This window comes from Zootoca vivipara, chromosome 2, assembly GCF_963506605.1.
Source record: "Zootoca vivipara chromosome 2, rZooViv1.1, whole genome shotgun sequence".
Classification (NCBI taxonomy): domain Eukaryota; kingdom Metazoa; phylum Chordata; class Lepidosauria; order Squamata; family Lacertidae; genus Zootoca; species Zootoca vivipara.
Window position 1 is genome coordinate 3021621 of NC_083277.1, and position 27954 is coordinate 3049574.

The 27954-nt window shown below is 47.6% G+C and overlaps 1 protein-coding gene and 1 pseudogene across 1 annotated transcript; both read left to right on the top strand.

The window, feature by feature from the left end:
- The first annotated feature begins 243 nt into the window (after window positions 1–243).
- LOC118081415 (zinc finger protein 571-like) lies at window positions 244–14453 on the top strand. The gene is made up of 9 exons (XM_060272219.1): window positions 244–428; window positions 1242–1422; window positions 1552–1678; window positions 2797–3411; window positions 8692–8785; window positions 8895–9054; window positions 9178–9304; window positions 9467–9541; window positions 11666–14453. The coding sequence occupies exons 2-9, from the start codon at window positions 1348–1350 to the stop codon at window positions 13102–13104; spliced, it is 2712 nt and encodes a 903-aa protein (XP_060128202.1). The 5' UTR covers window positions 244–428; window positions 1242–1347; the 3' UTR covers window positions 13105–14453.
- Window positions 14454–17574: 3121 nt separating this feature from the next.
- On the top strand, window positions 17575–27943 carry LOC118081356 (zinc finger protein 239-like; annotated as a pseudogene).
- The last annotated feature ends 11 nt before the right edge of the window (window positions 27944–27954 follow it).

Sequence of the window (27954 nt, forward strand, 5' to 3'; positions counted from 1 at the left end):
CTCTGGAGCCCTCCACGCCGCCGGAGAACCGTGTCCTCAACGGATCGGGACCTTCCACAAACCTCCCCCCCAACATGATAACTGTATTCTCCACTCACCCGACCCCTTACAAAACGCAAACCCCAGCCATAACGGACTTTCCCCCCTCTTACACAAGACAAAGCACATACAGAACGGACTTACCCCTCCACAAACCTCACCGCTCCAGAGGCCGACTCACCGCTGGAGACCCACGTCCGCAGAGGATCGGGACCCTCCACAAACCAACCCCCCCCCACGATAACTATGTAATCCACTCAACCGACCCCTTACAAAACCCAACCAGAACGGACTTAATCCCTGGGATCAACAGAAGGCTCAGGCAAAGGTGCATACTGGGAAATATAACCCAGAACCTAACAGTTCCTTCTCCAAGGGAGGGGGCCAAGGTATGGAAATACAGGGGGGAGGGGCCAACACTCCCCGGGAACAACAGAGGACTCAGACAGGTGGGGAGGGGACTCGATATCTTATGAGTGGGACCAGTCACAGGGATGAAATGGAGGGGTGGGGGGAGAAAGGGACTCGATAACTCATGGGTCAGGACTGAGTGGTATCAGTCACGTGGATGTGCCACGGGGGTGGGGGGAGGAGGGGACTAGATACCGCATGGGTCGGGACAGGGTGGGGACAGTCACAGGGATGAGCCGGGGGTGGGGTGGGGTGGGGACAGGATAACTTGTGTATGGACAGAGTGGGGGGAATCACAGGATAGAACCACAGCAATGTGTGCCCGGGTCAGCTAGTATTATTATAAAGTTCCAGTAGAAAGGATTACAGTGGTACCTCGGGTTACAGACACTTCAGGTTAGAGACTCCACTAACCCAGAAATAGTACCTCGGGTTAAGAATTTTGCTTCAGGATGAGAACAGAAATCGCGCACCGGCAGCAGCAAGAGTGGTACCTCAGGTTAAGAACAGTTTCAGGTTAAGAACAGACCTCCAGAACGAATTAAGTTCTTAACCTGAAGTACCACTGTACATCCTTCCACTTCCCTGCCTTTGTAATTAGAATTTATGAGTGTTAGTTTATTCGTGTTAATATTTGTAATTTGTAACAGGTATGCTATCTCTGTAAATGTCTCCCACCCTAATTAAATCCATCTTTATGTGAGCCACCCTGAGACCTCCGGGTATAGGGCGGTATATAAGTTCAGTTAATAACAACAATAACACTAATTTATTCATTGTTCTCCTTAAAGAGGTGCTCCCTGCATTGAAGTACGTTGTGGCAATAGCTGAGAGGGTCCCAGAAGTGGCCCAATTTACACCTCCTCCTCCTCCTCTGTCCTTTCCACTGGCAACACAATGGCCTCTGAGACACCCTCTGAACAGTCTCTTCTTAAAGATGGAATGGAAAGAGGAGCCAGGCAGCTTCCTCAGGTAGGGAAAGAGCAATGGGAGGAGGTAGGAGGGAAGAGGCACAGATGGGACAACCCAGTTTCCCTCTGTGTTGAGCGAGGATGATGGCGATGTAAGAGAAGCTCTGTTTTCTCCCTCTTCTTCTTCCAGGCCCCCTTGACCTTTGAGGAGGTGGCTGTGTTTTTCACGGTGGAGGAGTGGGCTCTGCTGGATCCAGGCCAAAGAGCACTGTACAAGGAAGTCATGGAGGAGAATTATGAAATGGTGGCCTCTTTAGGTAAGAGCAGATTTTTATCACACTTGGCCACACATGTTTCTGCAGGGGGGGACATAGGTTTCTGGGTGGTGGGAGTTAATCACAATGAGAGTTTACCAAACGTGCTTTCCTCATAGCTTGTTTCTCCCGTTCTTCTGGAGTTTGTGCTTCTTCAAAGTCCATGACGCCTTTGCTAAAGGAGTGTTATTCAACTGGATATTATATATATATATATATATATATATATATATATATATATATATATATATACCTGCCCATCTGGCTGGGTTTCCCCAGCCACTCTGGGCGGCTCCCAGCAAAATATTAAAAATAGAATCAAACATTACAGTGGTACCTCGGGTTACTGACAGTTCAGGTTACATACACTTCAGGTTACATATTCCGCTAACCCAGAAATAGTACCTCAGGTTAAGAACTTTGCTTCAGGATGAGAACAGAAATCGTGCTCTGGCGGTGCGGCGGCAGCAGGACGCCCCATTAGCTAAAGTGGTACCTCAGGTTAAGAACAGTTTCAGGTTAAGAACAGACCTCCAGAACGAATTAAGTTCTTAACCCGAGGTACCACTCTAATAACTTCTAAAAGTTATTTTATTCTAAAAGTCATATACTGTAGTTGTTTATTTCCTTGACATCTGATGGGAGGGCGTTCAACAGGGTGGGCGCCGGTACTGAAAAAGTCCTCTACCTGCTTCCCTGTAACCTCACATCTCGCAGTGAGGGAGCGCTCGCAGGCCAGTGTTTCCTAATTTTCTGCGCTTTTTAGATTTGCCTTGAAAGTGCCCTTAAACCCCTTTGGTTGTCCACCAGTACATCAATTTCCATTCTTAAGTTGGGAAAGAGTGTTGTTGTTGTTTAGTTGTTTAGTCATGTCTGACTCTTCGTGACCCCATGGACCAGAGGAGGCCAGGAACGCCTGTCTTCTACTGCCTCCCACAGTTTAAATCTGTTATTATTTTCAGATTCCCTTTCCTTTCCTAATATTTTGGTACATGGGAGAGGGGGGAATGCTAGAGGTGTTAAAATAAGAGAAAGTGCTGATTGATCTTGCTGCGTGTTTATTTCTCTTGTTTTCTTCCTTGAATACATAACAATATTTTCTTTCCCCAACTTTCAACCAGGTGATGGAGAAGACAATCAGAATTTTGAGGGGCCATCTGTGAAGTACTTCAATGTGAGTGAAGACCTTAGCACACATCTACAAACTAACACAGGGGATAAACTATTTAAATGTATGGAGTGTGGAAAGAGCTTCAGTCAGAGTGCAAGCCTTACTAGACATCAACAGATTCACGGAGGGGAGAAACTATTTAGATGTATGGATTGTGAAAAGAGCTTCACCGAGAGTGGTGGGCTTAGAAAACATCAACGGACTCACACGGGGGAGAAACCATATAAATGTTTGGAGTGTGGAAAGAGCTTCAGTCAGAGTGGACAGCTTAGAATTCATCAACGGACACACACGGGGGAGAAACCATTTAAATGCATGGAGTGTGGAAAGAGCTTCAGGCAGAGTGCAAACCTTACTAGACATCAACAGATTCACGGAGGGGAGAAACCATTTAGGTGTATGGAGTGTGGAAAGAGCTTCAGACAATGTTCACACCTTACTAGTCATCAACAGATTCACAGAGGGGAGAAACCATTTAGGTGTATGGAGTGTGGGAAGGGTTTCAGTGACGGTGGAAAACTTACAAGACATCACCGAACTCACACAGGGGAGAAGCCATTTAGATGTCCGTTGATATTTTGTCTTTGCAGAAAGAATTGGGAATGCAGAGTTGTGAAATGTAGGGTATGACAGTGGTGTTTAGGAAGAAGGATTAGTTCTGGAATCTTAGAACTATAGAGTTGAAAGGGACCCCAATGGTCTTCTAGTCCAATTCCCTGTTATAAGAACAACAGCATAAAACCCATTTTTATAATTGCAATAAAGGAACAATGAAAACATGGGAAGGCTGAAACCATTGTTGTGCAGAAAGTAATATTTAGACCTTCATATATTGCTTAATCTTACTCAGCTACGACACAGGGGAATGTGGGGTTGCCAATGTTTGTTTGTTTGTAAAAAATATATATTTTTATTGAAGAAAAAGGATTTTTAAACAATACAGGTTACATATCTGATTACGATTTTGTGAAGAATATCAGAGCTTAATCAGTAAATGCCTCTGCTATGACCCACTGGGCCACTGTTCATATTCTGGAATTTTCCTATGTAACTGACTCTGTTCTGCGACCATTTTTTCGAGCCAGGAGATAGCAATGGCAGAAAGCTATCCTAGAGTTTATTAAATTATTGATAAATTTTTACAGTTTGGAAGAAAACTGTTACAGCATTTTATTCAAATTAAATCAATAACCTTTATTAGGCATGACTCAGCGTTTTATTACTGAGAGCTTTATACACAGAAGAGCTGCAAACCGCTGCTTTAAAGGCTGCTGTTAAAGAAGAAACTCTGCTGTATTTCATGAGGTAAAAAAACAGAGAGGCGCAAGGGAAACGTGAGGGCACCATTTTGTACGTTTCAGTTCTCAATCTTTATTAAAACTTACACAAATTTTCCCCCCTTTCCCCTTCCCATCCCTCCCTCTCCCACCCTCTAAAGACTTCCCTCAGCTCCCCTCTCTGATTTGTTAGTACATACTTTTTTCTCCATGTTATAAAATTATACATATCATTACCTTATCTATCATATGCTCTACTAATAAATTGTGGATGTTTCGTCAAAACAAAAGGAATCCAAATCCTTTCGTTGTCTTTTATCTCAACTTTGCCAACTCTGCATAGCTCATTAGTTTTTCTTGCCACTGTTCTTTCGTTGGGATTTCCTCTGTCTTCCATCTTTGTGCTAACAGGACTCTTGCTGCTGTCGTGGAGTACATGAATAAGTTCTTTATTCATGGCAGGTCTTTGTCAGGTCTTGTCCTAAAATCCCAAACAAAAATGCTTCTGGTTTGTTTACAAATGTCATTTTAAACATCTTTTTCAATTCATTATATATCATCTCCCAAACACTAGCATTGCCAATGTTTTGTTTTGTTATTATATTATATTATTATTATTTTATTCCCTGCCCATCTGGCTGGGTTTCCCGCGGCTTCCAACAAAAGATTAAAAATACCGTACATTAAAACATCAGTCATCAAAAACTTCCCTAAAGAGGGCTGATTTCAGATGTCTTCTGAATGTCAGATAGTTGTTTATTTCTTTGACATCTGATGGGAGGGCGTTCCATAGGGCGGTGCCACTACCGAGAAGGCCCTCTGCCTGTTTCCCTTTAACCTCAATTGTTGCAGGGAGGGAACCACCAGAAGGTCCTTGCCCCTGGACCTCAGTGTCCGGATTGAACGACAGGGTGGAGACGCTCTTTCAGATATACTGGGCCGAGGCCATTTAGGGCTTTAAAGGTCAGCACCAACACTTTGAGTTGTGCCCGGAAACATGCTGGGAGCCAAAGCAGGTCTTTCAGGGGAGTCATTGCCCATGCGGGGAGAGAAATCTCTGTGCCCACATAATTGGCCCTGTTTCAGAAATCAGGCAGTATAGGAGGCTATACTAGTCACGTTAGACTTGTGGGGAATAATAGGCCTATGAGCAGCAAACAAAAACAAATTTAGTTCTCTTTATATGGTAAAAAATCTTCAACAAGGGTCCAGATTGACAACATTCTCAGCCGAAATCCTGTTCTAAAAGCAGCTACCAGAATTGACACCCTGCCGTTCCTTACCACCCCCTTTGTATGCGTGAATCATAGAATTGTAGAGTTGGAAGGGGCCGCGAGGGTCACCGTATTCATCCCCCTGAAATGCAGGTACCACATCTTGATAATCCCTGACAGGTGGCCATTCAGACAGATGTTTATTAAGACTGCACCTGGGACTTCCTTCTGCATGCAAAGCTTTGCATCTGAGGCGTTCTGCATGCAAAGCAACTGCTCTGCCCCTGAGCTGCACCCCCCCCCAAAATAACAAAGCCTAACTTTATCCATCAACACCAGCTTTTTTGTTTTACAAAAGGTATGCACTGAAATGAGAAGAGAAGAATCCTTGGAAAAAGACCTTCTCATGAGAAGAGAAGAATCCTTGGAAAAGACCTTGATGCTGGGAAAGATGGAGGGCACAAGGAGAAGGGGACGACAGAGGACAAGATGGTTGGACAGTGTTCTCGAAGCTACAAACATGAGTTTGACCAAACTGCGGGAGGCAGTGCAAGACAGGAGTGCCTGGCGTGCTATGGTCCATGGGGTCACGAAGAGTCGGACACGACTAAACGACCAAACAACAACAATGCACTGAAATGACACTGGACCAGCCATTAAGGTTGTTTTAAGTTACTGCTCTAAACCCCTTCCAAGGAGGAGGCTTTTCAAAAATTGGGGGTGGGGGTGGTGTTGCCTTTCGCTGCCGCTGGCAGGAATTGAACGCATGGATTTCTCACTCAATAAATGGGAATATACTGTACAGCAGATCTATGCTGCCTGGGAAGGGAATTTCTGCTTGCAGGGAGGCGGATCTCCTGCCAATCATCCCTCCCTCTGGGCCAATGAGCTCCGTTTCCTAGAGAGGCAGGAAGTGGGGGTTTTTTGCGGGGGGAGTAGAAGCGAAGTTGGAGGGGAGGGGTCTCCATGCACATCCCCGGAAGAGAAAGAGGCCTGCAGAGGAGGATGAAGAGGTGCCATGTATTGGGGGGGGCGGGGGGGCGCGATTTGGTGTTGGGGCTTGGCAGAAGAATTTGCATTTCCTCCCCCTGAACCTATAAACAGAGCAGCTGGGAAAGGAGAGGGGGGAGGGCAAGGAAGGGAAGGCTACCCACTTTCCGTTTGGGAAGGGAATCAGTAGGGGGGGCAGGATGCAGACCGTCCGTCTGCAAAGTGGAGTCCTCCCCCCAAAAAAACAGGGTTTGCATTGCAAGATCCTTTTTGAAGTGCAGAGATCAAGCCAGCCTCCCATGGGGGGGGGGTAGTGGTGGTGGTGGGGGCAAGACACTTGAGACGAACCACAAAAGGGTCCCCCCCCAGTGCACCCTAACTAGAAAGGGATTTTCAGCCCCACCCTGTGCATGTTGACTGAGAAGTCAGTCCTCCGTTCAAAGGGGTGGCAGCCCCATTCCACCTAGTGATGCTCCTCTCTGATTAACAGCCTCCATCTCCCTTCTCACTACTGCCCCCCTCCTGCCCCCCATGGCTCCCCCCAGGCTCTGCCTCCTGTGGCAGGGGAGGGGTGAGCTCCTCCAGGACCCTGATCTGCCCCCCTCCGAAATCGGCTGCTCAGTGGGCGGAGATCGGGAGGGCAAGCAGGGGGAGAGGAAGTGGAAGCAGCTGGAGAACAGAGTCGCCTCTGGATTGGGAGAGAGGGGGGAGATTTCGAATTGGGGGGGGTGAGAGATGGAGAATGTCAAGGGAAATCGGCCTCCAGAGCTTCCTTAGTAAGAAAGAGGCTGATGTGAGAAGGAAGCAAAAGGAAACAAGAATTTGCTTTTCGAGAAGAGGGAGGCCCCCCAACTCCCATTTCAGAAATCCCAGTCTGGCAGGCTGAGGTTGCTTTGGCACAAAGGAAAGAGCCTTGTTGGGTTTCCCATGTTGTGGGTGCAGTTGGGGAGGGTTTGCTGTGCTACGTTCGTGCCCCAAAACTGGAGGGAAGAGGCACATTTTCCATTTCCTGAAGCATGAAGAAGCACCTTGTCAGTTTCCCTCCTGCTTGCCTGTTTCCCTCCATATATAACACTATAGGTGATCTAAAGCCAACCACCTGGGCAATGCTCACACAAGAACCCTGCAAGGTGGGCCAGGATGACAGCATGTTCCGTGTTTGGAACAGGGGTGGACACCATTATCTAGCCTGTGGGCCACATTCGCTCCTGACCAGCCTTCCAGGGGCCACTTCCCATTGATGGACAGGGCCAGAGGACAGAGTTGGTGGAGCTATGGAGCTGACTCTGAGCTTTGTCCAGGAGCTGCTTGCCTTCCAGGGATTTTTTCCAGCCACACAAAAGCCCCCCAGGAGGCAGCTGGGAAGAGTTGGAAAGAGGGTGTGGTGCTGGGGAAATTCCTGAGGGCCAGAGAGAGAGAGGACTGAGGGCCAATTTAGCCCCTGGATCTGCGGTTCCCCATCCTGCAGTTTAGGTGCTGGGCTTAAACCAGGGAGACCCAATCTCACATCCTGATGCTCAGGAGGGATGCCCTGTGGCCAGTTTGGACACCCTGGTTATTTATCCTCCTGTCCTTCCTCACAGTGTAGGGAAGATAAAAGGGCACACACACAAACACACACACATATGTTCTTAAGAGGAAGGACTGGGGCCCATAAGCCACTGAACTTCGTATTTCTGTCCCCTAAACTACAATCCATGTTAGCGCAGAGAGTGCTCTAAATATTTCCATCTGCTCCGCTTGGAGGTGCCCTGCAACCTGGTGCCCTCAAGATGTTGCTATTCTTTCTACGGCAAATTCTGTCAGATAGTAGTATTATAAAGTTCCTGTAGAAAGGATTACAGTGGTACCTCGGGTTACAGACGCTTCAGGTCACAGACTCCACTAGCCCAGAAATAGTACCTCGGATTAAGAATTTTGCTTCTGGATGAAAGCAGAAATTGTGTGGCGGCAGCGGGAGGCCCCATTAGCTAAAGTGGTACCTCAGGTTAAGAACAGTTCCAGGATAAGAACGGACCTCCAGAACGAATTAAGTTCTTAACCTGAAATACCACTGTACATCCTTCCATTTCCCTGTCTTTGTAATTAGAATTTATGAGTGTTAGTTTATTCGTATTGATATTTGTAATTTGTAACAGGTATGCTCTCTGTGTAAATGTCTCCCACCCTAATGAAATCCATCTTTCTGTGAACCGCCCGCCCTGAGACGTCCCGGTATAGGGCGGTATATAAGTTCAGTTAATAATAATAATAATAATTTCTTCATTGTTCTCCTTAAAGAGCTGCTCCCTGCATTGATGTGCATCGTGGCAACAGCTAAAAGAGTCCCAGAAGTGGCCCAGTTTACGCTTCCTCTTCCTCCAGCCTTTCCACTGGCAACGCAATGGCCTCTGGGAAACCCTCTGAACAGTCTCTTGTTAAAGGTGGAGTGGAAAGAGGAGCCAGGCAGCTTCCTCAGGTAGCGAAAGATCTAATGCCCACCCCCGGGTATAGGGCGGTACATAAATTCTAATAATAATAATGATAATTTATGCATTTTTCTCCTCAAAGAGCTGCTCCCTGCTTTGAATTGCTTCATGGCAACAGCTGAGTCCTGGAAGTGGCCCAGTTTCCGCCTCCTTGTCCTCTGTCTTTCCCACAGGCAGTACAATGGCCTCAGGGACACCATCGTTTGGACCTTCTCTTCTTAAAGATGGAGTGGAAAGAGGAGCCAGGCAGCTTCCTCAGGTAGCGAAAGAGCAACGGAAGCAGGGAGGAGGGAAGAGGCACAGATGGGACAACCCAGCTTCCCTCTGTGTTGAGTGGGGATGATGGGGATCTAAGAGAAGCTCTGTTTTCTTCTTCTTCCAGTCCCTCTTGACCTTTGAGGAGGTGGCTGTGTTTTTCACGGAGGAGGAGTGGGCTCTGCTGGATCCAGGCCAAAGAGCCCTGCACAAGGAAGTCATGGAGGAGAATTACAAGATGGTGGCCTCTCTAGGTAAGGGCACATTCTTTTCCTCCTGGCTGTTAGACGTTGGAGGTGTGAATCTGCTGTTTGGTTTTTGGGACACCAGATATTACTTGAAAAGATTATTATTTTGAATACTTTTACAGTCACATATGAAGTAAATAGCACTTCTGTTTCACTTATTCCACATAGGAGAGATACTCAAGTCTGAGCTCATTTCACTTGATACAGAAAAATACGAAGATGTTGTTCTGGACCAATTGAGAGGTATGTCCTTCCACTTTGTTGTGAGACTGTATCTCTGTGTGTCTCAATTCAGTGTGTAGGAATATAAAAACAGCCCATCCGGATCAGGATGAGGGCCCATTTTTTCCTGCATCCTGTTCTCTCTTTTTTAAAAAAATAAACATTTTTATTAGCTTTTCCAATTTAAACATCTAATCCATTTTCAAATAATACAAATTATGCAAATATCAATTAAACAATCCAAATCGTCTGCCAAATTATACTAATTTAAATTTGACTTCCCATGCTTCAGACTCAGAAAGCCTAGTCCTCTTACAGTCACTGCTTTCTAATCAATAAAATCCAGATCTTATCCAATAATCTGTTAAAATCCTTCTATCTTCTTTCAAGCCCGAGTTTTTTTCAAGCAAGCCAGTTTAACCAAACCAATATGTTTTTGTGTGAATTCATGCCTATGCCTATGATTCTTCTATAAATTAGCACGGTCTCTTCACACGCTAGTTTCTTGCCAAGTCCGTCCAAAAATCCTTCTCACAGCCAGCAGCAGCCATCTTTTGAGCAGTCCCCATAAATCAAATCTTTAAGCTCCTGTGATGTTTCTCTCCAGATCGCTCCAAATCACTACTCAATATAGTCTTTCCAGGGGAAATTTGCCAGAACAAAACTGCAAACACGCATCTAATTTCTTATTTATGGCTCTCTCCCCCCTTGACTAATATCGTAGCTGGCTTTATCACCAACATGGCAGACTCTAAATTATAGCTGCGTTATAACTCAAAAGTTTCTTGACAAGTTTCCAACCACTAATGAGAAAGCTTCTCTTTGATGTCCATACCTTGAGGAATCCCCAACCACATTCCAAGCGAATCCAAGAATACAACTTTGATTATTTATGTTTTCAATTCACACAGTTTATATATTTAAAAAGACCATATTAATTCAGTAAATTTCCCACTTTCCAATCTCGCTTGCTTTATAAATGTTATTTACGGTTCTTCAGGCGAGAGTTTTGTTAAGTGAATTGTAAAGCACAATGAAGCAGAGTTATAAAGTTCTCACTCTCCCCTTCAGTCCGTCACATAACATTTCTTGCTGATTGCATTCCTCTGTTATCTTTTGTTTTCTCAGTGGCTGAGCTTGGCAGTATAAATCTTCTTTCCTTGTCTGAAGCATGTCTACGACTTACATCCAATCTTTCTCTTGTCATGGGTCCTGTTTTTACTCGTAGAGATGGCACCCAGGGATCCGGGCTCCCATTGGGGCTTACCATCCAGAGCCCCCAGCTTCTCCCTCCTTCTGAAGTCAAAGCTGGTAGTGGGCAGCTGTGGATGAGACTGCATCTCCCCATACTCTGGGGAGACTTCGGGAGGCTGCATACTCCCCTCTACAGCCTCATAAATTTCCCCATGGGGGTCGGAGAGATGGAATTTTCAAACATCTTCTACGGCGATCCAAGCGGAAGTGCCTGCATCCTGTTCTCAGAGTGACCATCCAAGGAGAAACCCACCAGAGGGCCGGAGGGCAACTGCAGTCTCCCAACTCATGATTCCCAGCCACTAGGATTCAGATTAATAATACCCCTGAAGTTGGAGAGGCGCGCACCGCTGCACTCCAAACACTGACTAGCTCCGCCCACAGCTAGTCACCTGACTCACCTGACTCACCAGAAGCCCTGCCCCCTCAGACCATGTGCTCAGGGAGAGCACACTTCCAAGGTCACCTGCCAGAAACAAACACACACAAGCCTGGACAGTCACACCCAAATCCAAGAGGCAGAAGCCCTAGAAAACAAGCACAAGCACACAAACAAATAAGGAAACAAATAAGCACACAAACTTTCTCACACACAGCCCCAAAAAGACAAACCCACAAAACCTACAGAGTGTCTCCCAAGCTCAGCTCACCTTGTGCTCCCTCCTCAGTCGCTGCACTCCAAACACTTGGAGTGTTTTCAAACACTTGAAATCTTAGTTCTTTTGTTATTTTCTGGGATTATTTCCTAAAAATGTGCTACATAGGAGAAGGGAGATTGTTGGAGGTGTTGAAAAAGAGAAGGTGCTGATTGGTCTTGCTGCGTGGTAAGTTCTCTTGTTCTGTTCCTTGAAATCCTAACAATATTTTCTCCCCCCCCCCACTTTTAACCAGGTGATGGAGAAGGCAATCAGAATTTTGAGGGGCCATCTGTAAAGTACTTAAGTGTGAGTGAACACCTTAGCACACATCTACAAACTAACACAGAGGAGAAACCCTTTAAATGTATGGAGTGTGGAAAGAGCTTCAGTAAAAATGGAAATCTTACCGCACATCAACGAATTCACACAGGGGAGAAACCATTTAGATGTATGGAGTGTGGGAAGTGCTTCAGTGAAAGTGGAAATCTTACTGTACATCAGCGAACTCACACAGGTGAGAAACCATTTAAATGTATGGAGTGTGGAAAGACCTTCCGTGAAAATGCTAAACTTACTATACATCAACGAACTCACACCGGTGAGAAACCATTTAGATGTACAGAGTGTGGGCAGAGCTTCAGTCAGAATGGAACTCTTACAACACATCTACAAATTCACACAGGGGAGAAACCCTTTAAATGTATGGAGTGTGGGCAGAGCTTCAGTCGGAATAGAACTCTTACAGCACATCTACGAATTCACACAGGGGAGAAACCATTTAAATGTACGGAGTGTGGGCAAAGCTTCAGTCAAAATGGACGCCTTACTCTACATCAACGAACCCATACAGGGGAGAAACCATTTAGATGTATGGAGTGTGGGAAGTGCTTCAGTCAGTGTTCACACCTAACTCTACATCAACGAATTCATACAGGGGAGAAACCCTTTAAATGTATGGAGTGTGGGCAGAGCTTCACTTCGTGTTCACAACTTACTCTACATCAACGAACTCATACAGGGGAGAAACCATTTAAATGTATGGAGTGTGGGCAGAGCTTCAGTAGATGTTCACAGCTTACTCTGCATCAACGAACTCATACAGGGGAGAAACCATATAAATGTTTGGAGTGTGGAGCGAGCTTCATTTGTAGTTCGAGACTCACTGTGCACCAGCAAAGTCACACTGGGGAGAAGCCATTTACATGTTTGGAGTGTGGGAAGTGCTTCAGTCAGTGTTCACACCTTACTATACATCAACGATCTCACACAGGGGAGAAACCCTTTAAATGTATGGATTGTGGGAAGTGCTTCAGTCATAGTGGATCTCTTACAAAGCATCAACAAATTCACACAGGGGAGAAACCATTTAAGTGTATGGAGTGTGGAAACAGCTTCAGACAGTGTTCACACCTTACTAGACATAAACGAACTCATACAGGGGAGAAGCCATTTAAATGTATGGATTGTGGAAAGGGCTTCAGTCATAGTGGAGGTCTTACAAGACATCTACAAACTCATACAGGGGAGAAACCCTTTAAATGTTTGGAGTGTGGAAAGAGTTTCAGTGAAAATGGAAAACTTACAATACATCAACGAACTCATACAGGGGGAAAACCATTTAAATGTCTGGAGTGTGGAAAGAGCTTCAGTGCAAGTGCAAAACTTACAATACATCAACACTCACATGGGTGAGAAACCATTTAAATAGTGTGGGAAGTTATAACAGAGTTATTAATAAATACCTATGAACTCTCACAGGGGAGAACCCATTTAGATGTATGGAGTGTGCCATGTCTTCCCCCCAGAGTTCACTTTGTCCCTCATATCAACAAACTCATATAGGGAAAAATCAATCGTAAATGTATGGGGTGTATTTGATGTTCTGGTGTTTGTATGGAATGTTGTGCATATATGTATTGAAGCAATGAAGGTAATGTCTCATAATACAGTGGTACCTCAACTTACGAACGACTCGACAACCGAAATTTTTGACTTATGAATGGGGGTAATGGCCGCGCACTTAAGATTTTACTTAACAAAACCACCCTGGAAGAACCGTCTATAATATCTCTAACAAGCGAAAAATTATAAAATGCAAGCTGTGTGGAAATTGAACTATATATAATTAAGGATTTATTTGTATGTTAATAGTATGTTGTTAGATGTGTGTTTTCTATTTGGACTTGGCTGACCCTTTCCTGGAAAGACTGTAAATCTGCAACCGGAGAAATTAATGAGCAGACGCTCGGACATTATTTATTGGATTTGGTGGAAGATGGCGGCTGCCAGCATGATAAGACTTTGGGTTGGACTCTGAAAAAAATCCCAGCACAGAAGGAGAGACTGCAATGGAATTTATTGGGAAGCATAGACATAAAATCCACACAGAAACGGATATTGTTTGCTTAATCTCGTTTGTGAGAACATCTCAGAGGCCGTGAGAGGATCGAAGGGTAATAATAGAATTATTGGAAATGATCTAGATTATATTGGACTATAATGATTGGAAAGGATTTGGACGATATTGATTAGAAAGGCAGTAATTCATCGATGATCAGAACCCTCAAAGTCTGAAGCATGGGAAGTGAAAAAGTTTATAATTTGGCATAATATTTGGATTAATCGATATGCATTTGTATAATTTGGAATAATTAATATGATATGATTGGATTGTTAAAGTGAAAATTTTAATAAAAATGATTTATAAAAGAGAGAGAGAGTGAACATGTGCTGAGAGTCCGTTTGTCTTTGGCAGACATAGTTAAGAATGGATAGTTGTGAAAAGTATAACACAACAGTGGTGTTTAGGAAGCAGGATAGGCTCTGGAATCCTGTAACTGTAGAGTTTAAAGGGACTCCAAGGGTCTTCTAAATAAAGGAACAATGGAAACACAGAAAGACTGAAACCATCGTTTTATGTGAACAATGTAATTTTAACCCATCCTACGTTGCTTATATTTTATAAATTCATTGTTTTATGATACCTTCTCATTCATGGCTCCATTAATGGGCAAAGTGAATAAAATATCCCTGGTGGCATAAAGGAGGTGCTGTGGGGAACAACCAGTATGGGGTGGGGGGAAGGTGGCACAGGGGAATGTGGGCATTGCCAGTGGTTTCAGGAGAGTCATTTCCTCCCTAAATGGTGGTCCAGTGTCATTATAATGTGTACCTTTTTGCAAAAAGCAGGAGCTGATGGTGAGTTAGGCTTTGTTATGGGGCGTGGGGGTGGGGTGGAGCTCAGGGGCAGAGCAGTTGCTTTGCATGCAGAAGGTCTCGGATCCCTATTTTCACGTTTGGTGGGAGTGTAGTGTGGTCCATGTCTTCTGGGGAAGACCTTTTTATCTGACCTCCAAAGTCTCTAAACAATCTATCCATACTAATTCAGCACTTGCATTATTATAACTCAAGGAGGACTGCCTGCTGGGAGCCTGGGGGCACTGCTCTGCCTCTCCCCACCTGGCCTCACCTGGTCTCACCTAGCTGTGCCCACCTGGGTACTCGGTGCAGCATCAGGCCAGACTCAAGGGTCGGTGAGGGGGAGTTGCTGTGGTCTGTAGATATTCTCTATCTCCAGGTTCTCTGAGCCGTTGAGGGGGAATCTAGAGCAGCGTTTCTCAACCGGTGTTCCGCGGCACACTAGTGTGCCGTGAGACGCTGGCTGGTGTGCCGCGACGTGCGGCGACGAGAAGGGCGATTTGCATTGTCACGTGCCTGGCGGCCACCAATATACAACACTGACCCGCCGGAAAGGAAGCCGGCCGGGTCACGACGCGGGGCGAGCACAGCTCTCAACAGCCACCACCACGGGAGGGTGGTTTTAGACAAACTTAAAGAAGCTGGCTGGATGAGCTCAACCTGAAACTTGCTGAGCAAAGGATTGTGCTGGCAGAGAAATCAGCGGCTTGTGAAGGCTTATTACAGGAGATTGCAACCAACACAGCAATTGGCAACTGTTTCTTACAGTCATAATTATATAGTCAATATAGGGCGGCACAGAGTTAAATTTTTTAACTTTTTTAATGGTGGTGTGCCTCGTGATTTTTTTCATGGAACAAGTGTGCCTTGGCCCAAAAAAGGTTGAGAAACACTGATCTAGAGTGTGTGTTCCTGGCTATGGGCAACCAGGAAAGATTCTGGATTCTGCTGGTTTATCGCTCATCTTGCTGCCCAGAAGTCTCCCTGCCTGAGCTGACAGAGTTGGTCTCGAAGGCGGTGTTGAGGACTCCCAGACTGCTGGTTCGGGGAGACTTCAACATCCATGCCGAGGCAGCTGGTTCTGGGGCGGCTCAGGACTTCATGGCCGCCATGACATGCATGTGGCTGTCCCAACGCACATGGCAGGCCACACTCTGGACCTTGTTATCTCTACTGAGCAGGAAGAGGGTGGTCTGAAGGTGGGGGACATTGACATCCGGCCCTTGTCATGATCTGATTACTTCCTGTTGAGATTTAGGATGTCCACACCTTTCCCCCTCCGCAGAGGCGGGGGACCTATTAGGAAGCGCCGCCTTCAGAGGCTGATGGATCCAGGGGGATTCCAAACGGCTCTTGGGGGTGTGTGTGTTTACGGCTGATATTACTAGAGCCCCTTTCAAAGCTCTGGCCAGCCTGTGGAACACCGGAATGCCTCAGTCTATTGACATGATCGCCCCTCCATGTTGTGGAGCCTGATTGGTCCCCGGTATACTCCAGAGTTTAGGGCAAAGAAAGTAGCTGGGAGTAGACGGCTCGAATGCAAGTGGAGGAAAGATCCGAATGAATGCAACTGAATGGAACACTGGTAAGGGCTCACTATCGAGCCTACCTGTAGTGGTCTTTGCTGCCTCCATTGCATCCTCATTTGACATATTGCAGAGCTTTTCCGGGTTGTATGGGACCTTTTACAGGCTGGCCCCAAAGCAGTGGAAGAACCAATGGTAGCTTGCTGTGACTTGTCTGCAAAGCATTTTGAGGATAAGATCGCTTGCTTGTGTTGGATGAGTTTCAGTTGGTAAGGCTCAAGGATGTGGACAAGGTGATTGGATCAGTCAGGGCGACTACTGCAAGAAAGAAGATTCCACCTAAACATTAGGAAGAACTTCCTGACAGTAAGAGCTGTTCAGCAGTGGCATTTGCTACCAAGGAGTGTGGTGGAGTCTCCTTCTTTGGAGGTCTTTAAGCAGAGGCTTGACAGGCATATGTCAAGAATGCTTTGATGATGTTTCCTGCTTGGCAGGGGGTTGGACTGGATGGCCCTTGTGGTCTCTTCCAACTCTATGATTCTACTTGCGCTCTAGACCCTTGTCCCTCTTGGCTGATGAAAACCAGCAGGGTTTAAACAGCTGGCTGGGCCAGGGAGGTGATCAATGCCTCTTTACGATAGGGGGTGGTACCTGCCTGTATGAAGGAAGCAGTGGTTAAGAAACTTTCCCTAGATTCAAAACCTAACAAACTACTGCCCAGTTGCTAATCTCCCTTTCCTGGGCAAGGTTCTGGAGCGAATGGTTGCGGACCAGATCCAGGCGCTTTTGGAAGAAACTGATTTTCTGGATCCATTTCAATTGGGGTTTAGGCACAGTTTTGACACAGAAACTGTTTTGGTCACCCAGAGAGACAAGGGAAACATGTCCCTGTTAATTCTTCTCAACCTCTCAGCGAGGGTGTCGTCTTTCATCCCTGCTTGCAAGAATTGAACCCATGAGGCTTGACAGGCATATGTCAAGAATGCTTTTGATGGTGTTTCCTGCTTGGCAGGGGGTTGGACTGGATGGCCCTTGTGGTCTCTTCTGATTCTATGATTCTACGAATTTCTCATTAAATAAACGGGCATATAGAGCCTGCCGGCATTTCTGTTTGCAGGGAGGGGGGAGGCGGATCTCCTGCCCCTCCCCCTCCCTCTGGGTCAATGAGCTCCGCTTCCTAGAGAGGCAGTAAGTTTTTATTGGGTAGGGAGGCAATCTGGAGGGGCGGGGTCTCCATCCTCATTCCCGGAAGAGAAGCGGAGTTGGAGAAGAGGAGAAAGAGGTGCCGCATACAGTATTTGGGGGTTATTTGGGGACGGGGGTGGGAGAAGGATTTGCTTTCCCTCTCCCTGAATTTACAAACAGGGCAGCTGGGAAAGGAGGCGGGAGGATGGGGGGAGGAGAAAGGAAAGCAGGGAAGGGATAAGTGTGTGTGTGTGTGTGGGGGTGGTGGTAAAGGCCATCCTGTTGCAAAGTGGGGCCCTCCCCCCCCCACAGGGTTTGCATTGCAAGATCCTTTTCGAAGCGCAGAGATCAAACCAGCTTCCCATGGTGGGGGCAGGGGGGAGAAGACACTTGAGATGGACCAGAAAAGGGTCTCTCTCTCCCCCCCCCCAGTGCACCCTAAGTACAACGGGATTTGCAGCCCCACCCTCAGTGCCGGATTTACCTATAAGTTAAACAAGCTGTAGCTTAGTGCCCCGCTCTCTTGCCCCCCCCAAAAAAAAATCTAAAGAAAAAAAACCTGGATGTACATTTAAAAAATAAAAGATAAAAATAAAATAAAAACTGCATACAGCAACAGTGTTTTGACAGGAGTGCCTGGCGTGCTCTGGTCCATGGGGTCACGAAGAGTCGGACACGATTAAACGACTAAACAACAACAACAGGCTCCTATGATGTAAGTCATGGCCCCACCTGCTCACCTGCTGCCTAAAATATCACTGGTTTGCTCATTTCTATATATAGGGTGCCTACATTCTGCATGGACTGGTTGCATGGCAACAAGTGCAAATGGCTTTAGATATCTATTAGGTCCATAAATCACCATATAGCATATATCCAACAACAAAAAAGAGCAACAATTTGTTGTTGTCAAAGGACAGCTGGACATATAAAGGGCCCCTACTCCATTCAAAGGGGTGGCAGCCCCATTCCACCTAGTGATGCTCCTCTCTCTTTAACAGCCTCCATCTCCCTTCTCACTGCTGCCCGCCCTCCTGCCCCCCATGGCTCCCCCCAGGCTCTGCCTCCTGTGTCTGGGGAGGGGTGAGCTCCTCCAGGACCCTGATCTGCCCCCCTCCGAAATCTGCTGCTGAAGCCCCTTCCTCAGTGGGGCGGATATGCCACATTGTATCACTACCAGATTACCCCACACATTTCTCATTAACATTAAAAAATAACAAACAAAGAAAAAGACATTCTCCCCCCCCCCAATCCCCGGACTTCCCTCCACCCCCTCTTCCAGTTAAACAAACCGAATCATCTTACATTCCATCTTTACACAATTTCCCAACTACTAAACAATTAAACTTGTGGGATACTGCACAGATATTTTAAACATTCAGACTGCTTTATACATTACACATCTATGCTTACAGACTATTTCCCCTTTTAAAATTATCTTTATTGTTGCTTTATGTAAGCATTTAATCCATGTCTGCTGACTTATTGTTGCTTTATGCAAGCATTTAATTATTGTTGCTTTATGCAAGCATTTAATCCATGTCTGCATCCATGTTGCAAACTGTTCCTTAAAGTCTCATTTGTGTTTGTGGACCTCCTTTTTTAACCCTTCGTGTATCGCCAAATTCAGTCTAATTAAATCTAATCTGATTTTATTTATTTCTTCGATCAAAATGATAGAAGATGCAGAGTTCTTCTTACCCTTTTATTTCAGCTTGAATATTTTTAGTTGAGAATCTCCTGCTGACAGTAGGCAGCTCAAGGTTTCGTCCCACAGAGTCACAGTGTAGGCGAGAGCGCTCTCAACCGCTCCCCCCCCCCGCTTGCCCTGCGGCAACGGTTGAATTCTGTGCTCGTGAGGGGTCAGTTTTGACCCCCTGCTTATATTTCACCCTGTCCTACCTCGCAGAGTTGGGAAGATAAAAGTGCAGCTCATTGCTTTGAAGTACAGCTGGGACAGTCCCAGAAGTGGCCAACTTTACGCCTCCTCCGAATTGCCTACAGGCAGCGCAGTGGCCTCAGAGGCACCACCTTTTGGACCATCTCTTCTTAAAGGTGGAGTGGAAAGAGGAGCCAGGCAGCTTCCTCAGGTAGCGAAAGAGCAACGGGAGGAGGGAAGAGGCACAGATGGGACAACCCAGCTTCCCTCTGGGTTGAGTGGGGATGATGGGGATCTAAGAGAAGCTCTGTTTTCTTCTTCCTCTTCTTCTTCCAGGCCCTCTTGACCTTTGAGGAGGTGGCTGTGTTTTTCACGGAGGAGGAGTGGGCTCTGCTGGATCCAGGCCAAAGAGCTCTGCACAAGGAAGTCATGGAGGAGAATTATGAGATGGTGGCCTCTCTAGGTGAGGATGCATTTTTACCCCTCTTGACTGATAAACGTCGAAGGTGTGAACCTGCTCTTTCTGTCATTTATTCATGCCGTGAAGGAACAACATAGGAATAGCCTGCTGGATTTGACCAGTGGCCAATCTAGTCCAGCATTCTGTTCTCACAGTGGCAAAGGCAGATGTCTGTGGGAAACCAGCAAGCAGGATTTGAACACAAGAGCACTCTTGCCTCATGTAGTTTCCAGCAACTGGTATTTCGAAACATTGCTGCTTCTGACTGTGCTGGCATTGCAGAGCCATCACGGCGAGTGGCCGGCAATAGACCTCTCCTCCATGTATTTGGGCCATCATTGCCCCCTGTGTGCTGTGTGAAGAAGGATGATATTTTATTTGTGCTATTATTATTATTATTATTAAATTTGTATACCGCCCTATACCCGCAGGTCTCCCAGCGGTTCACAGGATAAAATCACAATGTTAAAACACAAAATACAGAATTAAAATAAAACCTCAAGACAACCCATTTGTTGCATTCCTTGCTGAAAGAAATGTGATTTGGCTAGATTCAAGATGAAGGGGAGGGCGGGAGGAATCCTGCTTTGCTCTATGATTATTGCTGCACTTCTAATCCTATATAATAATGTCCAAGATGTCCCTGCGTCCAGTTGTCCCGTGTGTCCCTGAGGTACTGCGCATGTACCCCAGATACACAGGGATTGGACAGCAGAGACTGCCCGCGCGCACTCTCCCCCCCTCTGCCTCCTCCAACCGCCGCTCCCGCCGGACAACGCCTCACTGCAGGGCACGTCAGGGAAGCGAGGGTGGAGGCCGGCGAAGGCCTCCTCACAACCCTCCCTGGCCCGTGAGGAGCGGCGGTTGGAGGAGGCGGGGGGGGGGGAGAGTGCGCGCGTCCTTCCTGTCGGCGGCTGGGGGAGAGGAAGGAAGGAGAAAGCGCTCCTCCGTTCCTGTCCCCCTGCCGCCGACAGCAAGGACGGGTCCCAGGGTTCGGAGAAGCGCTGCGCAAGCGCTTCTCCGAACCCTGGGAGGAGGTCTTGCTGTCGGCGGCTGCGGGAGAGGAACGGAGGAGGAGAAAGCAGCGCTTTCTCCTCCTCCGTTCCTGTCCCCCTGCCGCCGACAGCAATGACAGGTCCCAGGGTTCGGAGAAGCTCTGCGCAAGCGCTTCTCCGAACCCTGGGAGGTCTCCTTGCTGTCGGCGGCTGCGGGAGAGGAACGGAGGAGGAGAAAGCGCTGCTTTCTCCTCCTCCGTTCCTCTCCCGCAGCCGCCGACAGCAAGGAGACCTCCCAGGGTTCGGAGAAGCGCTTGCGCAGAGCTTCTCCGAACCCTGGGACCTGTCATTGCTGTCGGCGGCAGGGGGACAGGAACGGAGGAGGAGAAAGCGCTGCTTTCTCCTCCTCCGTTCCTCTCCCGCAGCCGCCGACAGCAAGGAGACCTCCCAGGGTTCGGAGAAGCGCTTGCGCAGAGCTTCTCCGAACCCTGGGACCTGTCATTGCTGTCGGCGGCAGGGGGACAGGAACGGAGGAGCGCTTTCTCCTTCCTTCCTCTCCCCCAGCCGCCGACAGGAAGGACGCGCGCACAGCATTGACAGGTCCCAGAGCGCAAGTGCTTCTCCGAACCCTGGGAGGAGGTCTTGCTGTCGGCGGCTGCGGGAGAGGAACGGAGGAGGAGAAAGCAGCGCTTTCTCCTCCTCCGTTCCTGTCCCCCTGCCGCCGACAGCAATGACAGGTCCCAGGGTTCGGAGAAGCGCTGCGCAAGCGCTTCTCCGAACCCTGGGAGGAGGTCTTGCTGTCGGCGGCTGCGGGAGAGGAACGGAGGAGGAGAAAGCAGCGCTTTCTCCTCCTCCGTTCCTGTCCCCCTGCCGCCGACAGCAATGACAGGTCCCAGGGTTCGGAGAAGCGCTGCGCAAGCGCTTCTCCGAACCCTGGGAGGTCTCCTTGCTGTCGGCGGCTGCGGGAGAGGAACGGAGGAGGAGAAAGCAGCGCTTTCTCCTCCTCCGTTCCTGTCCCCTTGCTGCCGACAGCAATGACAGGTCCCAGGGTTCGGAGAAGCGCTGCGCAAGCGCTTCTCCGAACCCTGGGATGTCTCCTTGCTGTCGGCGGCTGCGGGAGAGGAACGGAGGAGGAGAAAGCAGCGCTTTCTCCTCCTCTGTTCCTGTCCCCCTGCCACCGACAGCAAGGACAGGTCCCAGGGTTCGGAGAAGCGCTGCTCAAGCGCTTCTCCGAACCCCAGGATTCTAGCGCCCGTTATTAAACGGGCTGAAAACCACTAGTTTAATATAACATCATCAGTCCAGAAAGTGTGTCCCTCCAGATGCTGCTGCCCTGCAACTTATCATCCTGACCATTGGATGTTCTTGCTTGGGTTGATAATAGTTTAAGATCAACCACATCTGGAAGGCCATAGGTGCCCACCTCAGCTTAGCAACCATTCCTTCAACCAGCACAGACAAGATGCTTCATAATATAATCTTATATCAGGCAGAGAGAAACCTCCTCTACCTTTCATGTCTATCAGTATTTTATATTTTATTCTCATTTTCCCCCTTGCCAGATATGTTTAGAAATATCTTTTTGCCATTTGTTGAAGCAATCAGTCTTGCAGATTACCGGCATTTCCAATCTTCTTCAAATACTTTTTTATCTTGATCTCTTATTCAATTTGTCAATCTTCCCATTTCTATATATTCTATTAATTTATCTGCCACTAGTGGATTTTAGCCCGTTTAAAAACGGGCGCTAGAGGAAGCGGCCTGCCGGGACTGGCTTGGCGGTGGCGGGTCTTCCCGCCACCACCAAGCCAGTTCGCAGCGGGGGCTTTTCGCCGTTTGCCTTCCCCTGAGGGGGAGGCAAACGGCGAAAAACCCCGCCGCGCCGCAATTCGGCTCCGGGACTGGCTTGGCGGTGGCGGGTCTTCCCGCCACCGCCAAGCCAGTCCGCAGCGGGGGCTTTTCGCCGTTTGCCTTCCCCTGGGGGAGGCAAACGGCGAAAAACCTCGCCGCGCCGCAATTCGGCTCCGGGACTGGCTTGGCGGTGGCGGGTCTTCCCGCCACCGCCAAGCCAGTCCGCAGTGGGGGTTTTTCGCCGTTTGCCTTCCCCTGGGGGAGGCAAACGGCGAAAAACCCCGCCGCGCCGCAAATCGGCTCCGGGACTGGCTTGGCGGTGGCGGGTCTTCCCGCCACCGCCAAGCCAGTCCGCAGCGGGGGGTTTTCGCCGTTTGCCTTCCCCTGGGGGAGGCAAACAGCGAAAAACCCCGCCGCGCCGCAATTCGGCTCCGGGACTGGCTTGGCGGTGGCGGGATGTTCCCGCCACCGCCAAGCCAGTCCGCAGCGGGGGCTTTTCGCCGTTTGCCTTCCCCTGGGGGTGGCAAACGGCGAAAAACCCCGCCGCGCCGCAATTCGGCTCCGGGACTGGCTTGGCGGTGGCGGGTCTTCCCGCCACCGCCAAGCCAGTCCGCAGCGGGGGCTTTTCGCCGTTTGCCTTCCCTCGAGGGGGAGGCAAACGGCGAAAAACCCCGCCGCGCCGCAATTCGGCTCCGGGACTGGCTTGGCGGCGGCGGGAAAAAGGGGAGGAATTCCTCCCCTTCTTCCCGCCGCTGCCAAGCCAAAGCGGGCCTCCCTCCGCGCCCGCTGCCGCTTCGGCTTCCTCGGGTTCCCCGAGGAAGCGCCGTCCCATGCCGGAGGTGTGCGGCAAGGCTGCCGGGGGGGGAGCGCTTCTCTCCCCCGCCGCCTCACCGCGCACCTCCAGCATGAGACTGGGCTTCGGAGCGGCGGTTGGCGGAGCGGCAGTTGGCTGTTCCCTGTGTCCCGAGAGCACGGGTCCAATCCCTGTGTCCCTGGTTGTCCCTCCGTCCAATCCCTGTATCCCTGGGGCACATGCGCAGTACCCCAGGGACACACGGGACATCTGGACGCAGGGACAACATGGACATTATTATATAGGATTCCTCCTTTGTTGGCATCCTCCATCCACCTCTGATCATACGCCATACCTGCTGCTGTAGTTGCATATAAAAAGAGATCTATGATCCCTAGATATACTTGCATCTATTATACCTAAAAGAAAAGCTTCTGGGGTTTTAACAATGGTTATCTTAAACATTTTTTCCAGCTCATTAAATATCACTCCCCATAAGTTCTTAACCTTTTTGCATGTTGACCACAGATGATAAAAAGTACCTACTTTTCCCTTTCATTTCCAGAAAATATCTGATTCAGTTTTGTACATCTTAGCTAATTTACTCAGTGTCAGATACCACATATATATCATTTTCATAAAATTCTCCTTCAGTGAGCAACATGCTGTAAATTTTAAATCTCTTCCACATTTTTCCTAATCTCTATATTATGGTCTATATCTCTTGCCCAGTGAATCATAGCTGGTTTTACCAGTTCATCCTCAATAGAATTGAGTTGTGATCAGAAATATTCCTCGGTAGAATTTCTACTTTTTGGGGTCTTAAATCTTAGTTCTTTTGTTATGCATATTGAATTATTTTTCCAGAAGAATTATTAGCGTTGGAATAAAATATCCATTGTCTTTCTAGTGGGTGTTTGTATCTCCATTTATTCTCGTATAGTGCAAAGACTCTCACCAAGACCATTTTTTTCTCCTTCAACAATTGCCTCTACCCTGATAATTCTTTCTTGGTCCTCTTTAAATTATTGTTAGGGCTGAAAACCGTGTTCTATATGCACTACCACATTACTCTTTTTAGTTTTTCACAGGTTATAAACCAGGCATCCCCAAACTGCGGCCCTCCAGATCTTTTGGCCTACAACTCCCATGATCCCTAGCTAACAGGACCAGTGGTTGGGGAAGATGGGAATTGTAGTCCAAAACATCTGGAGGGCCGAAGTTTGGGGATGCCTGTTATAAACCCTTCAACAAATGTTTTGTTTCCCAATACTCTGCTGGGTTGACTTGCAACATGTGTCTCCTGCGCTAAGGGACTACAGTAGTACAAACACTTCGGGTTACAAACTCCACTAACCCGGAAGTCGTACCTTGGGTTGAGAACTTTGCCCCAGGGTGAGAACAGAAATCGTGCGCCGGCAGTGTGGTGGTAGTGGGAGATCCCATTAGTGAAATCATGCCTCAGGTTATGAACGGTTTCAGGTTAAGAACGGCCCTCCGGAATGAATTATGTTTGTAACCCTAGGTACCACTGTATTTTCTGGGATGTTTTCCTTTCCAAAAAATATGCTACATAGGAGAGGGGAGATTGTTGCAGGTGTTGAAATAAGAGAAGGTGCTGATTGGTCTTGCTGCGAGTTAAGTTCTCTTGTTCTGTTCCTTGAAATCCTAACAATATTTTCTTACCCCCAACTTTAAACCAGGTGATGGAGAAGGCAGTCAGATTTTTGAGGAGCCATCTGTAAAGTACTTAAGTGTGAGTGAACACCTTAGCACACGTCAACAAACTAACACAGAGGAGAAACCCTTTAAATGTATGGAGTGTGGAAAGAGCTTCAGCAAAAATGGAAATCTTACCGCACATCAACGAACTCACACAGGGGAGAAACCATTTAGATGTATGGAGTGTGGGAAGTGCTTCAGTGAAAGCGGAAATCTTACGGCACATCAACGAACTCACACAGGCGAGAAACCATTTAAATGTATGGAGTGTGGAAAGAGTTTCCGTGAAAATGGAAAACTTACTATACATCAACGAACTCATACAGGGGAAAAACCACTTAAATGTATTGAGTGTGGGCAGAGCTTCAGTCAGAATGGAACTCTCACAACACACCTACGAATTCACACAGGGGAGAAACCATATAAATGTATGGAGTGTGGGCAGAGCTTCAGTCGGAATAGAACTCTTACAACACATCTACGAATTCACACAGGGGAGAAACCCTTTAAATGTATGGAGTGTGGGCAGAGCTTCAGTCGGAAGGGACGCCTTACTCTACATCAACGAACCCATACAGGGGAGAAGCCATTTAGATGTATGGATTGTGGGAAATGCTTTAGTGAAAGCGGAAATCTTACCGTACATCAACGAACTCACACGGGTGAGAAACCATTTATATGTACGGATTGTGGGAAGTGCTTCAGTCACAGTGGAGGTCTTATAAGACATCTACAAACTCACACGGGATAAACCCTTTAAATGTTCGAAGTGTGGAAAGAATTTCAGTGAAAATGGAAAACTTACAGTACATCAGCGAACTCACGTGGGTGAGAAACCATTTAAATGAATGGAGTGTGGGAAGAGCTTCAGTTATAACGGAGTTCTTAATAAACACCTACGGACTCTCCCAGGGGAGAACTCATTTAGATGTATGGATTGTACCAAGTGTTTCCACTTTGTCCCTCATGTCAACAAACTCGTATAGGGAAAAATCAATTGTAAATGTATGGAGTGTATTTGGTGTTCTGGTGTTTGTATGGAATGTTGTGCATATATGTATTAAAGCAATGAAGGTAATGTCTCATAATAGTAAGTTTAATGAAATATACAATGTACTATTAGGGATGTGCAGAATGTGACCCCGGAGTGCTCATTGTCAGTGAACATGTGCTGAGAGTCCGTTGATATTTGATCTTTGGCAGACAGAGTTAGGAATGGAGAGTTGTGAAAAGTAGAACATAACAGTGGTGTTTAGGAAGCAGGATAGGCTCTGAAACCCTGTAACTGTAGAGTTGAATGGGACTCCAAGGGTCTTCTAGTCCACCTCCCTCTTGTAAGAACAGCAGCATAAAGTCCATTTTAAAAATAATTGCAATAAGGAAACAATGAAAACACAGAAAGACTGAAACCATTGCCATATGTGCATAAAGTAATTTTTAACCCGTTCTACGTTGTTTATATTTTATAAATTCATTGTTTTTACGATACCTACTCATTCATGGCTACATTTAGGACAAAGTGGATAAAATCCCTGGTGGCAGCCAGACTAAAGGAGGTGCTGAGGGGAACAACCAATATGTGGGCGTGGCCAGTGGTTTCAGGAGTGCCGTTTCCCTGCGGAGAGAGGGATCTCTCTGCCCACGTAATTGGCCCATCTTTCAGAAATCCATAGAAAGAGCAGGAAGTATAGGAGGCTGAAAGCAGAGTTCATCTGGAGCTGCTCCTCCCTCTGCCAGCATTGAGCATTTGCCCATGACATGAAGCAGCCACAGCAGGAGCTGCAAGCTGCCCACAGTTGGACTGCCCACAGCCCCGTGGTTTTCCCCGTAGCTGAGGGTGATAAAACAATCACTGAGACGGCTAGTGCTGGTGGTGGAAAACACATTTTTAATTGAATCGGGCAAGGGTTAGAGCTCAACATTGAGCCTACCAAGTGGCGATAGCGATGGCAAAGAGGACTTTCTTCACCGCCTCTATTGCATCTGCAGAAAATAGCAGCAGGAGACTCTTTCAGGTGGTTTGCAATTTAACAGAACCACCTTTGCCATTGGGGCCTGGTAAAGACCCCAAGATCTTCTGCAACGATTTTGCAAAGTTTTTTGCAGATGAAGCGCTCAAATTCGGACGGAGGTAGACTCCACCATGGGATCAGGGCTGGGGAGGTAGAGTGCTAGGGTTCCTGTCTAGTTGAGTTGCATGGAATTCATTCCAATCTGTTACCTCTGAGGATGTGGACAGGCTGCTTGGACATGTGAAACCAACCACCTGTCTCCTTGACCCTTGCCCATCCTGGCTAATAAAAGCAAGCCGGGAAGGGCTGGGAGATGGGCTCTGCAGAGTGGTGAATGCTTGCCTCTGTGAGGGAGCCTTCCCAGACCCACCGAAATAGACAGTCATTAAACCGCTTATTAAAAAACCATCTTTAGATGCGGCCAATATGGACAACTATCGCCCAGTCTCAGATCTTCTATTCTTGGGCAAGGTGATTGAGCATGTGGCTGCTGAACAACTCCAAGCACGCCTGGAAGATTTTGGATACCTTCCAATCAGGATTCAGGCCACATCATGGGACTGAAACTGCCTTGTTCGTTGATGATCTCTGGTGGGCTAAGGACAAAGGTGAAAGCTGTTTCCTAGTTCTGCTGGAACTCTCAGTGGCCTTTGATACCCTCAAGCATAACATCCTTCTGGACTGTCTAGAGCAGGCTTCCTCAAACTCGGCTACAATTCCCATCATCCCTGACCACTGGTCCTGCTAGCTAGGGATCATGGGAGTTGGAGGCCAGAAACACATGGAGGGCTGAGTTTGATGAAGCCTGGTCTAGAGGAGCTGCCTCCTATCTAGTAGCCCTCCCATTCGTCGAGACCTTGGACTAAGAGGGTCAGCTCCCTCCTGTTCCTCATTCTCTGAGGGACTGTCTCTTCACTCTTT

Excerpts from the sequence above, each read along its gene's own strand:
- LOC118081415 (XM_060272219.1), top strand. The coding sequence starts at position 1,348 with ATGGCCTCTGAGACACCCTCTGAACAGTCTCTTCTTAAAGATGGAATG. Across the intron at positions 3,412-8,691 it reads AGGGGAGAAGCCATTTAGAT|CCTTTCCACTGGCAACGCAA; the intron begins GTCCGTTGATAT and ends CTCTTCCTCCAG. Across the intron at positions 9,542-11,665 it reads TGTTCTGGACCAATTGAGAG|GTGATGGAGAAGGCAATCAG; the intron begins GTATGTCCTTCC and ends ACTTTTAACCAG.